Below are 13,449 nucleotides of genomic sequence, written 5' to 3'. Positions count from 1 at the left end.
CCCTTAGAGATCCCACAACACCCTCTACCTGATCTGTCCAACAGCTTTTGTTACCTGTCGGCTTCACCTCCATTCAGGTGAGTCACTTGCCCGGGTGACGGCTCAATATTTGGCTCACAGACAAAGGGAAACACAAAGAAAGCCTGATAAGGTTCGACAGGTGGTATCAAGTTGCTTTGTATACCTGATTATGTCTCATTCAACCCCTCAGCTTGGCAGGGGTTACTGTAAAACCGTTTGTTAAAGTTGTGATAAAATTGTAATTTTTCATTCCTACATTGCCTTGTAAGTAAAATATAATAGAGTTTAGTTCCTTAAAGTGTTATTCTAAAGCGGTAACATCGTTGTTATAAATATGAAAACAAAAGGAACGCGTTTAGGTCTAAAGATTGTTGCGACAATTTTCCCACTTAGAGAATGTACATCAAAAGGTTGCCATAGCAACCTTAAAACAAGATGGCCGCTGTCTCTCAGTTTTAAAGTTGACACTTCAAACTGTTTGTTTTGCCTCTGTTGTTTAAATACGTCACTATCGACCGCTACTGAGCAGGACAAGCGTTGAGTTTATTCAGTATCTAACGTTGGGTAACCTAAATTCGGGATTTTTCCGATAATGGTTGACTGAAATCAATCTAGCAGAACAATAAACCATCCTTTTTTTCTATAATTCTGTCAGTATCATGTACTATCTTTGCACTAATAATATATATGGTAGATTTTGTCTCTAGTCGTGCTGACACCATAATATTTCAACTTGAAACTACCGTCCGCCGCACGCACAATGACAGTGTTGTCGGACAGGGGGGCACATTAATTCGGGAGAGAAGATTCGTCTTGAATATCTTACTGCTAATCACATTTTATACAGCAGCTATTCGTTCCATCCTTGGCTTGAGGAGAGTGCTATGGATATAGACGTGTCCAAGTAAAAAAAATACACGAAAAAACGGCCGTACCGCATACATCAGGCCAGTTCGGGAACAACCCGTGTGTTGAGTCGGTAGAACTTCACTCAAAGTCGGCCCATCGTCATCATCGGGCAACGTGTAACGTTACATTATTCATGGTAAGTTAGCTGGATGCCGTAGCAATGGTAATACTACTATGTCCATGTGTTCCTTGTTGTGTTAGGAGCAAACTTTGAGGAAAATATCTTCCTCAGTCCACTATCACACGCAGCATTTAGACAAAAAAGTGTTCCTCACAAACCTTTGCCGTCTGCTTGACAACAGGATTCTGGTTAACAATATGGCGGCGGGAAAATACACGTGCCGTAGGTTGTAGCAACAGAGAGGAGTTTTGATGATTGATCACACTTAGAGTCCAGTTGTAGGTTAGCAAAAGAGATTCTAATTAGTTGTCTTGTAAATAATTGTGTTTAGCAGGCAGGAGATGTGACATTTGTCTTATAAACCAGCGAACAACCGTGCAGTGTGAGTCTCCCACGAAGCCCCCAGACTCTGTCAATAAGGGACGGAGAGGTTTTGACGTCGCCAACTTCTAATGCATGGTTATCGAAGCTTTTCAGACAGTGTTCTGAATGCGTTAGTCTGTCAAGTTTGCATTTCTAGCGGTATTACTGATGTTGCATCTAGCACATATCCCTAAATACCCCGTTTTCGAAAAATCCCGACTTTAAGTACCCCACGAATTTAGGTTACCCAACGTTACCTGGGGACATAACAACTCGGTTCTGGGTATTTTCCACTCGCAAGCGCAGGAGGAAACGGGCGAAAATCGTCAAGATGTCGGAGGAAGAAGAGAGTGTTAAAGTCGCCGTCCGGGTTCGGCCTTTCATATCCTTTTGTCGTTTGTCGTCAGGTTTTAGCTGGGTTTGCTACAAGATTAGGATTGGCAATGCTTTAATTTTTCTATGCTGCATTATGTTTAGAGTGGTTGAATTTGTTGGGTTGTAGAGAAGTGTTGGAATCTGAGCTATTCTGTCGGCGAAGATCATGACGACAATGGACGGTAATCCTGCATAATCAAAGAAACCATCACGGTATTCTAATACATTCTAAAACATAATATATTCTAAACATAAACTAAAACAAAGCTGAGATTGATTTTGAGTTTAACCCAAAATGCGTGAATATTATACACCAAAAAATGTGCTTAACGTTATACTTCTGTCAGTTACATATATCATCTTCCAAAAAGCCTCGGATTTTATAAATAATATCTTCATCGTGAAGCTCAAATAAGGCATAGTCAATTAAGTACTTTTGTTACTCAGATTTGGTTTTTGATTGTCATACTTGGTGTATATGACCGTTGGTTTGTTTCACATTGGCTGCCAAAATCGACTAAACTTAACAATACATGATATAGTGTTGTAAGTGTACATTATTATATAGATTGCAGACAACATCATGGCTTCTTCGTGTGCATTACCCCAACATTTAGACAACCCGATACATTGTCACTGCTTAACCAGTGGGGGGAAAAGAATTGCGTTTTTAATTTTTAGTGATTGAGTGTCAAAGATTTTTTTTCTTCCATTTTTACAACCTAAATTCTTAAAAATGAGAAGGACAAAGGAATATATATGTGGAACAATACATTGAGGAAAACTTTTATTAGGGTGAAATCAAGCAATATCATAAAGACATGAAAATTTCTGTTAGCTATTTTATAATAATTATTGTTTTGTTCTTGTAGAATCTTTCCTAATAGGACTGGTATACATGTATGATACATATATCTTCAAAATGGTATTGAAGTCAATGAAATCGATCAGTGTTATGTAGATTGTGTGGTAATTTCCTTCATAACTGTAATCTTTTGAAATAGTGTGCTACTATAGTGTTCACTTTATGTACGAAGCTAAACCCTACTTAAAGGAATCCAGAGCATTTTATGAGACATGAAAACTGGAAATATTGTAGTTGCTGTAATCTTTATGAAATTGACAATTAATGCCGTGGTCTGTTTACCACATTTGCGTTCGGATTGCTTATCAAAAGTGCGCAAAAACGGCACAAAAATAATCTATACAGTGATCTTTTAGTTTCACGCGCCCACTGTAAATACTGTAGATACCATATAGCCTTGCCCACCTCCGTCAAAACGTAGAAATGCATAATTAAAGCATAAAAATGTAAATATTTGACGGACATGCAGTCACTCTCTCATTGGTCGAACCGCTAATTGTGATGGACAACTTCAGGATCAGTCTATTAGGGCTTGGATATTCTATCAGTTCACACCACACAACGACATCGTATCTCCGCTCATTTAATTTTGATATGTAATGCTATAGTGTTATTGCAACCTACTATGTGTAGGAAGGACTAGAAATTTGAGGTTTTTATTCAAGTTTCAAGCCTCATTAAATGCTCTGGATGCCTTTAACAACACTAAGTCTTGGTTTATTTAACAGTTTGATATAGTATATTCTCTGATATAATACATGTATCTTCCTTATAGTGTATATCTTGTGCTATAGGATATTGGTTATTGACCAACAGAGAATGTTCAATTCTTGATTAGCAGAAAACATTATTTCATCTGAAAGTGTTTGTAGCAGATTGTGGAAGTTGTCACCTTAACATTTCACACAACAGTCGCGAGAAAGAACGCAATTCCACGCTGATCGTGGAAATGAAAGGTCCGACCACCATCCTGAATGACCCCAGCGGCGAGAACGAACCCAAGCGCTTCACGTTCGACTACAGTTACTGGTCCCACGACAGCTTTAAAGCAGAGGCTTCTGGGTACTTGGCAGCCGCAAAGCCTCACTATGCTGATCAGGTGCGCACCAACATGGTTGATAGAGTTTGGAGTTGGAATCTATGATACAGTAATAGGAGGGGAGGGGGGGGGTATTAATTACAACTTTATAAAATACGCATTTCAAAATATGGATATGGTCTATCTAACTAACCACAGAAATCACAAAATTCAGGCAATCATTGGACTCTAACCCCCCTGTACATACCCCTTGAAGCTTGTACATGTACTAACTACTAGCTAGTCCATTTTTGCAATGGGGGTGATTTGGAAAATATGCGTGGAGAATAGATTTGGGGTTCAGATATTCACTTTATTGTCTTCTTACCTCAAAGTACTTATACTTTAAGGCATTAATTACGTTTGCTAGCATACCTTTATACTAGTTTAGTACATAGTCATGGTACAAACTTCAGGGGGTATGTACAGGGGGGTTGATATTGAAATTTTCTGAATCATTTTTATATTCAGATAGACCGCCCCCACATTTCTAGGTGTGTATTTCAGCAAAAACTGCACAGAAAACTGCACAAAAACAGTGTTATTAATTCTTGAACACTTTGGCTATCTGAAGTGTGCATGTACCTCTCTAGACCCCGTTCACACTCATTTTTTTCAATCGCGACTGAAGTATAATCGCGATTGAATCGATCCGATCGCGATTGATTTCTTCAGTGTGAACGCTCCCGATCGCGATTGGATCGATCCGATCGCGATTGTTTCTGATCCACCTCCGGAGGTAGTTTGGGGAGGATCAATCGCGATCGGATCCAATCCAATCCTATCAAATTTTGAGTGTGAACACAACTTCATTCCATCGCGATCGGCGGGGATTTTGGCTGCTTCCGGGGGTGGGAGGTCATACATCCGGTTGCGTGTGGTCATAGTTCGCATCGCGCGGGAAAACAAACCCAAGCCACACACGTCAGATCGCTCTCTTACAACAACAACAACTTTTCATCGTCAACAATGCCCAAGAAGAAGGATAAAACTCCGTCAGCAACTTCAGCTGGTGGCAGGTGGCGCGATGAGGAGACCAGGGTCCTCATCGCAATCTGGGGGAGAGAGGAGGTGCAGACCAAACTGGGGAAATGTCTGCACCAGGCCCTCTTACGGGCGTATGAATCATAGAATTCGGCAGAAAAAAGGAATAATTAGCCAGTAGAGTCAGTCCACAGTGAAGATCACATTTCGCCCGTTTATTTAGTCTGGTAGAGACTAGGAAATGTCACCGAAAGAGGGACATTTACCAGATGATCGCCGATGGTATGGCCCGAGCACGGGTTAGCTTCAATTGCGATCGGATCACTGCGTATTTTAATCCACTTGGCGAAAAGCAGTGTGAACGCAAAAGTTTCTTTGCGTTCAATCACAATCAGATCGAACAATCGCGATTGAAAAATATGAGTGTGAACGGGGTCTTAGTCTTTGATTACTCAGATGCTGCATTTATTAGATAATCATTTAATCATTTTCTATTGAATCAATAGGGTACCCAGCTAAATAAGGAGAGTCAATGGTTCATATTTTACTAATTACCTGACTCGTTAACACATTTTTTGTCCCTCCTTCCAATTTTTTTGCAAATTGTAGTTAACAGAAACTTATTTCAAACAGATGGTAACGTTAGCTGAATTAAAGAGATTTCCAAAATGACTTTGTTCTATCTGGGTACCTCTGTGATTTTGAAATCTCTCAAACTGAACTCGAGACTTCTTTGTTTTACAGAACATGGTGTTTAAGGATGTTGGAATGGGTGTTCTGGCCAACGCCTGGGAAGGGTACAACTGCTCGCTGTTTGCGTATGGTCAGACCGGTTCCGGCAAGTCATGGTCCATCGTAGGATATGGACCAAACAAAGGTAGGAGGCATTCTACTGTGACCTTCCTTTAACCTTAACTTAACCTTAAGCCTGCCATGGCACCCAGTCTGTATTAGTTATGGGGTAATGCAGAAGGGTGAAGGTTACGATGGTAATGCTATTTTTTATTGAGATCTATAAGCAACTAGTCTTGTCTGTAATAATCATGGGATGCCTATTTGATTTGTTGGTTTTCAGCCTATCTAATAGATTGTTATTTCATTAGAATCATGTGTATTCTTTCTGCACATTTCAGGTATTGTGCCCCTGTTCTGTGACAAACTCTTCGTGCAGATAGACGAAAAGAAATCAGGAGGAGAAGCAGCGGCATTTGAGGTAGGAATCTTTGGATATCTCAAAGCTGTTATTATATAATAATAACTTTAACCTAATGTTATTTGAATTGAACATTTTTTTCTTCTTGTTACACTTCAACTTTGTGCTTGACTTAAAACATTGAATGAACATACTATATTAGATTACCTTTAAATTGGAAAGATACTTGGAATAGAAAAAAACAGATTAAAATTCTAGCCAATTTAACAATAACTTTTCCAACATTGTATGAATCGTCTTTTCAAACCTGAAGGGATAAGGGTCATCATCATTCATTCATTCTTTCTTTCTTTCTTTCTTGTACTTTATTCCTCCCTTGGGAGAGCATTGTATAGCTGAAGTATTTACAAAGGGGGCGCCATGACACTTAGCATGTGGTACATAGCGATCCTGTTTTATAAAATAAATTATATCCTTATATTGTTGTCATTTCGTACTAATATTTACAATCTCTCGAAGGGCAGGTGAACGAATCTGCCAGGGGTATCCCATGCCCCACACGTCTAGTCTACTGATGACCATTGGGACGTTAACAAATCATTCAGTCAGATCTATCATATCATATCTATAAAATAACTGTCTTTTCCCGTCTCTACATATTTCTGTGCATTGTTCACATAACTCTCAAGAGTTCTCTAAAGTTCTTTAGTGTTTCACTTTCAAAGTTCAGTGTCCCTTTCTGCATCATTCCCTACAACTCCTTGTGACTCCACTCAGTTCAGTTCTCCACAGCACGCATGTTTCCCTCACAGCCTAGCTTCTGTCGAGGCTGTGTTGTAGCCTTTGTTGGGGGTACATGTAGTTAAAGTCCAGCTCTTTTCAGCTCTTTCTTCTTCTCCCGTATGTACTTACATACTATGTATGTACTCAGCTCTCGTGTGCTCTATTCTCCTTCCCCGTGCTGCAGTTTTGCCTCTCTTTCCAGGTGGCGTGCTTTAATGCCATGGCTGCCAGAGGGCGGAGCAATCTGGCCGTTGTTGTGATGAAGGCGCTCCACACAGCTGGTTCTACAACTTCTTCCACTATCTCGGCACCCAGCATGACCTCTGTGAATCTCTCGTCTGGTTGCTCGTGCACTTTTACCATTACTCTTACTCCCAGGATGTTTGCTATTTCTTCTGCCAGGGCTTGTCGTATGTGGTTAAAGGTGGAACATCTGGTGACTAGATGACCGACCAAGGCTTCTGTAGGGTTGTGGCAGGTTGGACATGTTTTTACGGTGTGTCTGGTTGGGATGGTACTGAGAAGTATGAGGTTCTTAAGGTCTCTCTGGTACTCTGGCTGTTGTCTTGCTAGTGTCCATAACTTGTGGGGTTTGTTGTTTGTCTGGTGGACTCTGTAGAACCTGTGGCAGTTGGTTTCAGATGCTGTGCTTGCCCTCCACCTCTCACTCTCTTGTGTCTGTATTGTCGTCTTCACTAGATGTTTCCATGCATTTACTGTAGGGAAGTCTGTTGTCAACCAGTATCCTTCCAGCCACTCCACCAGGCCATATTCCTTAGCAACTTCAAAACACTCGTTCACAAATCCTCTTGTCTTACTGCCTGGTTTTGCTAGGATGTAGGAGTACAGCCTGAAGAGGAACACTCTCTTTGCAAGTACAGTGTTTTGTAGGCTGACAAGCTTTCCAAAAAGGCAGAGTTTACACTTGTCCAGGATTGACTTCAGACTTGTCATTCCTATTGCACTAAGACATGCTGTCGTCTCTGTCTGAAAGTGCATGCCTTGCATGTTTTTTGCTCCCCTTCTGTGCACTCTCTCTAGTTTAAGTAGATCGCTGTTTGAAGGGTCCCAAAACTCACACCCATGCAGCATGCTGGGAATGACCAATGTGCTGTACAGGGTCTTGTAGATTAAAGGGTTGGGATGTTGTCCTTCAGAGCCTGTTGTTAAAATCGCACTAATCTTTCCCTTCCCTTTTCTGCATGCCCCCTCAATGGGTTCTTTTGATAACATGTTGGCAGAGTGTTGTACTCCAACATGCGTTACTGTAGCTGTCTCCGGTATAGAACTATTTCCCATTTTCCATGTGGTTGTATCACTGGCCACATTTTGGCTGCTAGTTGTCTGCCCAAAGATGATGCATTTACTCTTTCCTGGTGCAAATTCAAATCTCCATTTTTTCCCATAATGTTCCATAGTGTTGATCATTCTCTGCAGACCTGCCTGTGTGCTCGCCAGCAGACATATGTCATCCGCTAAGGCAGGCGAAGCACAACTGATCCCTCCTATGCTCACTCCTCCCGACTGTAGCTGTAGTTCGTCGTGCACATCATCTGTTGCTAGTAGATAGCAGGTAAGGGACAGTACACCTCCTTGGTTCACACCTCTTGAAGTGCTGAATTCTCTGGAAACACCTCCATTCAGCAGGACAGAATATGTACAACCTGTGTGCATGAGCTTGAGGAGTCTCCATAGTCTGCCATTTACTCCTTTCTTGTACATTTTGAACAACATTCCCTCCAGCCAGACTGTGTCGTAAGCCTTCTTAGTATCAAGGAAGCAGCCGTATACTAGGCTTCCTCTTTCAATGTAGTGGTTGGTCACTTCTCTCACGATGAAAGCGGTAGTGATGTTGCTGCATCCAACTTGTCCCCCACTCTGGAGTTGGTGAGGTATACTTCTATCATGTAGCCAAGGACTCCATCTATTAAACAATGTCCTCTCCCATACTTTGGAAATGACAGGTAGCAGTGTCACACCCCGGTGTGAGTCCATGTCTGTTTTGTTGGTTTTACCTTGCTTAAGAAGGGGTATCTTCAGTCCTTTTTTAAAGCCCTCTGGGATGTGTTCCTTCTCTCTTATTGCATTGAACAGCAATGTCAAACGGGCCCACAATGCCTCACCTCCATACTTAATGTGCTCGTATACCAGGCCATCTTTGCCTCCACTCTTTCCATTCTTCAAATCCTTGCAAACAGAGGCTACCTCTTGTGGGGAGAAGGGTTCTTCCAGTATCCCTTCCAGGTTGCTGTAGCTTTCTTCTTCCATCTTAGCTACCTCTTCTGTGATTTGGTTCTTGTGTATTTCATCAAAGCGCATGGCTTCCTCTTCTTGCTCGTTGCCCAGTGTCTCAAAGTGTCTTGCCCAAGTTTCCCTCACTTGACTGGGATTGTTGATGACTTGTTCCCCAGCTTTTACTGCTTGAGGCCTGTTGGTTCTGCCCTTTCTCTGTCTGAACTTCACCGTATTGTATGAATCGTCTTTTCAAACCTGAAGGGATAAGGGTCATCATCATTCATTCATTCATTCATTCATTCATTCATTCATTCATTCATTCATTCATTCATTCATTCATTCATTCATTCATTATTTTGGAATAAAATCATAACTGAATTTGTAATCTTCAGGTTGAGTTCAGTATGCTGGAGATCTACAATGAACAGGTCAGAGACTTGCTGAACCCCGCATCAAAGAGAAAAGGAGGCCTCAAGGTCCGCCAGCATCCCAAACTGGGCTTCTATGGTTTGTATATCCGCTCAATTTGGTTATCTATTAGTCCTAAGATCACACACTCACTATCCAGTTTGAGGATAAAAAAAGTATACAGTAGTTGGCATTGTGTGGCATAAGCGGTAGTCTTGTGCTTCGCTCACAACCGAGAGGTCCCGGGTTTGAAACCACCGACATGCCCCGATGTTGTGCCCTTGGGAAAGGCATTTTACATGACTTTCCTCACTTCAGTCAGGTGTAAATGAGTTCCTAGCTTCGGTTAGGGACGTCCCTCGGATAGGACGTTAAAATGGAGGTCCCGTGTTTGAGGAGAGCCACACCTCGAGCACGTTTAAGAACCCACCGCACTTATCGAAAAGAGTTAAGGGGTCCTTCCCGGTGTGAGTGGTTCAAAACCTACAGTCCTACGGCCGCACATGGGTTGGCCCTTAGTAATAGCCTCTGGCTAGTTGAGCAACCCTGGCATGTACATGCTGAACCAATAAATGGGTATAGTTAAAGGTTACGTAGTTCCATAGCCTTTTTGAGGCCATATGGGCAGTTGGTTGTTACACACTGTGTCTTGGTGCACATTATAGGAAGGCAGAGGCCATTTTTCTTCTTCCACGGTGACTGCCTTTGACCTCCCCAACCAAAGTTGTTTGGCTGAAACCACACAACACTTAGGCCACACCAATCTAATTTCTTGGTTAACAGATTTTTAAAAATAAATTCTAGCATGAGGACATCATTAAAACAGAAGGCTGGTGTGAAAACTTGCACCTGACCTTGTTCACTCCCTCACTTTCAGAAACTGTGTGCACCAGAGTAAAAAATTTCCTCTGAGATGCTGTTTTCATGTTGATTTTCCAATCTAGCATTTTTGTTTTAAATGCCATTAACCAAGAAATTAAATTGGTGTGGCCTTAGCTGTTGAAAAAGCGTTACATGGTGCATCACTAAATGTCTTCACGCTTTCCCTGCAGCGGACGGCCTGAAGACGGTAGCCGTCAACAGCTACCAGGACATCGAGAACAGGATGGAGGAGGGAACCAAGAACCGTACGGTCGCCGCCACCCAGATGAACGCCACGTCCAGCCGTGCGCACACCATCGTGGGGATCAAGTTCACACAGAAGTACCAGAATGCAGCGGGCCAGGAGACGGCAAAGAGCTCTGTCATCAACCTGGTGGACTTGGCTGGAAGGTATTTCATTTTTTATTCTTATTGGAAATTATCTTACCAGGAAATACATATGCCACTGGCCCGCTCTCCGGCAACATCTGTTTTTTGCCTCCAACCAGGCCTCCAGTTACGTGGTTCCTTTGTTTAGCCAAACTGCTAGTATCGCTGTTTGCAACACCAACCACAACAACCGTTTCCTTCTCCTTCATTGTTACTGTTAATCTACTTGCATACCCTTAGAATTTCACAAAAGTGAACAAACATCTCGATCAGTTTATTTCTACTTTTTACCTAGTACATTTCTGGTCAATACGCTATATGGTATGCCATACACTGGGTGTAGTTTGGATACATTCTGCTAGAGGGCGCAACTGCATATGTGTCTGACCATTTGTGGGGATATGAATGGGGGGATCTGAGTAGCCTGATGTGGTAAACAGGGCCCAGCTAGACAGCCCAGCTAGCCAGACCAGGTAGACAGCCCAGCCTTTTCCGCAAACCCGGGGGAGGGACCCCAACATAAGACTGGGCAAAGACTTATATAAGGTGTGACAGGCTGTTCAGTGTAATATAACCAGCTGCCTGCAAAGTTGGTGTGATATGCCAAAGTACAAACTGGATATACAGACTGATACAGATGAAAAACAAAACATAACATCATATCATCATGATGAGGAAGAAGCCATCTGAAATAGTTAAATTCATATAAACAAGTAGATTGAAATAGAGGAATGGTAGAAAATATAAAAACTAGGGGGCCCAAACCTACACATCTAGTAGGGAGAATAGAGTGAGTTTAGTTTTCAACGAATGGCAGAAGGTGATGTATCAGGTGACCAATGAGATCTGTTGTTACATAGTGAGAGAGCTGAGAGCACAGGTGCGACTGGAGACAGACTGAAGGAAGGCGCAGCCATTAACCAATCACTGTCCTCCCTCGGCAATGTCATCGCAGGTGAGAAAAACACTATTTTTGCTGCTTTTATCATGAGTCCTATATGTCTATGAAAACAGAGGTATAATAATTTTTGCGTTTCGGCGCATGCGCGCCGGAACGCAATGTCCTGGCTTTTACCTTGCAGGCAGGAACCAGGGAAGCTTGGTTCAACACTGTGTCGCACACAATAAGACCTTATATGGCAATACGTTCCCAAATCCTTGTATAGCCGTTGCCTTATATGGCAAGAGAGCACGAAAAGGCAGGCAGGCTAGATTTGCATGTGACACAGGAGGGCGACCGCATGTAACTGCTACAACTGTTCGGAAATATCATTGCATTGTGGTTTCGGACTTTGATATCCTGAAAAATGACCATATTACATCTATTCCACAAGATTGCAGAAGAAAAAAAATGATTTCGTCAAGAAAACGACCAAAAATCTGCATAAATGATACCATATAGTGAGGTTATAGCATTACGTCCAGAGTAGCTAGTTACGTACCGCAGCTTGGCCGATCTGGCAACGCGAAGCACTTCGGACCCAGAAGATCCGGGTTCGTGTCCGTGCATGGATTTTTTTTTTCTTTTTAGATATTGAATATCAAAAATATATATTGATATTATATTAATCTATCAATATCATATTTATGAATATCATTTTTTTTCATTAATAAATAAAGAAATATTTTATATTTGTTATTTTTAAATATTCATTTAATATATACAAGGCCTTTGTCTTATGAACAGGACTTCATAGATTCCAAACCCGGCATTCGAATTTTTCTGTTCATTGTAATGGAAAATACCGTGCAGCGGCTCCTATGCGCGGTAAGATGATTCTTGCAAAACACTCGCCACTAAACTTCTATCCCCGATGTAAACAGAGGCTCTTGATGTTGTTTGCAAAACAGCGATTCTTTGTTACAGTAGCAAATGCTCCATTGTTCAGTATCGACTTCATTCAGACAACACGGACGTGGAAAGTGGCGCCCCTCGGCACAAAACTATGGGAATTTTCATGAATTTTAGCAAAATTACCCAGGAAAATAAGGAAGAAATGTTGTAAATGCGGAAACCAGAATAATACGGATGAGGTAGCTGTTGATTTGTTTGACATTTGGTAGTCATTTTAGATAGAACCTTAGCTGTTATGAACTTCTATTTCACTTAATTACCATAGTGCTGATGATTCAATGGTGCTTTTTCAAATTTTACATAATTACATTGATAGCTTTTATAATGAGCCTATTATACATTTTACAAATAAGTACAAGTTGTAGGCCAAGACCAGCTTTTTCAAAAGCACTTAAGTTAAGTGACGTAACTTGAAAATTGCTTTCCCCAATCTGCCTTTCTCTATTAGTACTCATTTCCCAAAATGACAATTTTTCTTATAGACTGAACAGCCCTTGAGTGACTTCCTCTGGCAGATTTTACTTTAAGTAAAGGGAAAGACAATCCACACTCATAAACGTAGCCGAAACGCCAGCTTTTTTTAAAAGCTCTTGTTGCTTTTGGTGTGTTTTTTTCCGCTGACACAGGTCTAAGGTTAAACGGTACCATGGTTTGAATTGAAGTCAGTTGAATTGGGTATTAGGGACTGAAGTTGGCCTGGGTTCAAAGTTACAAAGGTCGCTGAGGAAAATGCATATAATAGACAGAATCAGAGAGACATTCACAATAGCGAATCAAACAAGAAATGCACAAAAACTCTCAATATTTCACAAAGGTATTAGGTTGATTTCTTGTTGATATTGAAACTTAAGCCATTTGATGTAAGGTGCTTACTGTAAGTTTTGATGCTCACTAAGGCCACACCAATTTAATTTCTTGGTTAACTGATTTTTTGTCAATTTCAGCAAAAAAAAAAAAATCATGAAAACAGAAGGCTGGGGGGACAACCTGACCCTGTTCACTCCCTGATACTGTGCCACCAAAGTACAACTATCATCTGGGGTTCTGT

The 13,449-nt window shown here is 41.4% G+C and overlaps 1 protein-coding gene and 1 long non-coding RNA gene across 2 annotated transcripts in view; one reads left to right on the top strand and one right to left on the bottom strand.

Annotated features, from left to right (window-relative positions):
• Positions 1 to 1,265: 1,265 nt before the first annotated feature.
• LOC136446626 (uncharacterized) lies at positions 1,266 to 12,980 on the bottom strand. The gene is made up of 2 exons (XR_010757611.1): positions 12,702 to 12,980; positions 1,266 to 1,671 (listed from the first exon to the last, which is right to left on the bottom strand). It is a non-coding gene; the product is annotated as an uncharacterized lncRNA (long non-coding RNA).
• The window catches only part of LOC136446625 (kinesin-like protein KIF28), a 29,312-nt gene continuing 19,402 nt past the window's right edge, over positions 3,540 to 13,449 (top strand). The window contains exons 1-6 of the mRNA XM_066445102.1: positions 3,540 to 3,753; positions 5,461 to 5,593; positions 5,850 to 5,929; positions 9,280 to 9,394; positions 10,348 to 10,567; positions 11,407 to 11,501. Coding sequence (XP_066301199.1) covers positions 3,604 to 3,753; positions 5,461 to 5,593; positions 5,850 to 5,929; positions 9,280 to 9,394; positions 10,348 to 10,567; positions 11,407 to 11,501 — 793 coding nt within the window. The 5' untranslated portion in view covers positions 3,540 to 3,603. The remainder of the gene's footprint in view (positions 3,754 to 5,460; positions 5,594 to 5,849; positions 5,930 to 9,279; positions 9,395 to 10,347; positions 10,568 to 11,406; positions 11,502 to 13,449) is intronic.

The sequence above is a fragment of the Branchiostoma lanceolatum genome, chromosome 12 (genome assembly GCF_035083965.1).
Source record: "Branchiostoma lanceolatum isolate klBraLanc5 chromosome 12, klBraLanc5.hap2, whole genome shotgun sequence".
Lineage (NCBI taxonomy): Eukaryota > Metazoa > Chordata > Leptocardii > Amphioxiformes > Branchiostomatidae > Branchiostoma > Branchiostoma lanceolatum.
The sequence above is the reverse complement of the archived record's forward strand: the minus strand, read 5'-3'. Positions and strand labels throughout refer to the sequence as shown.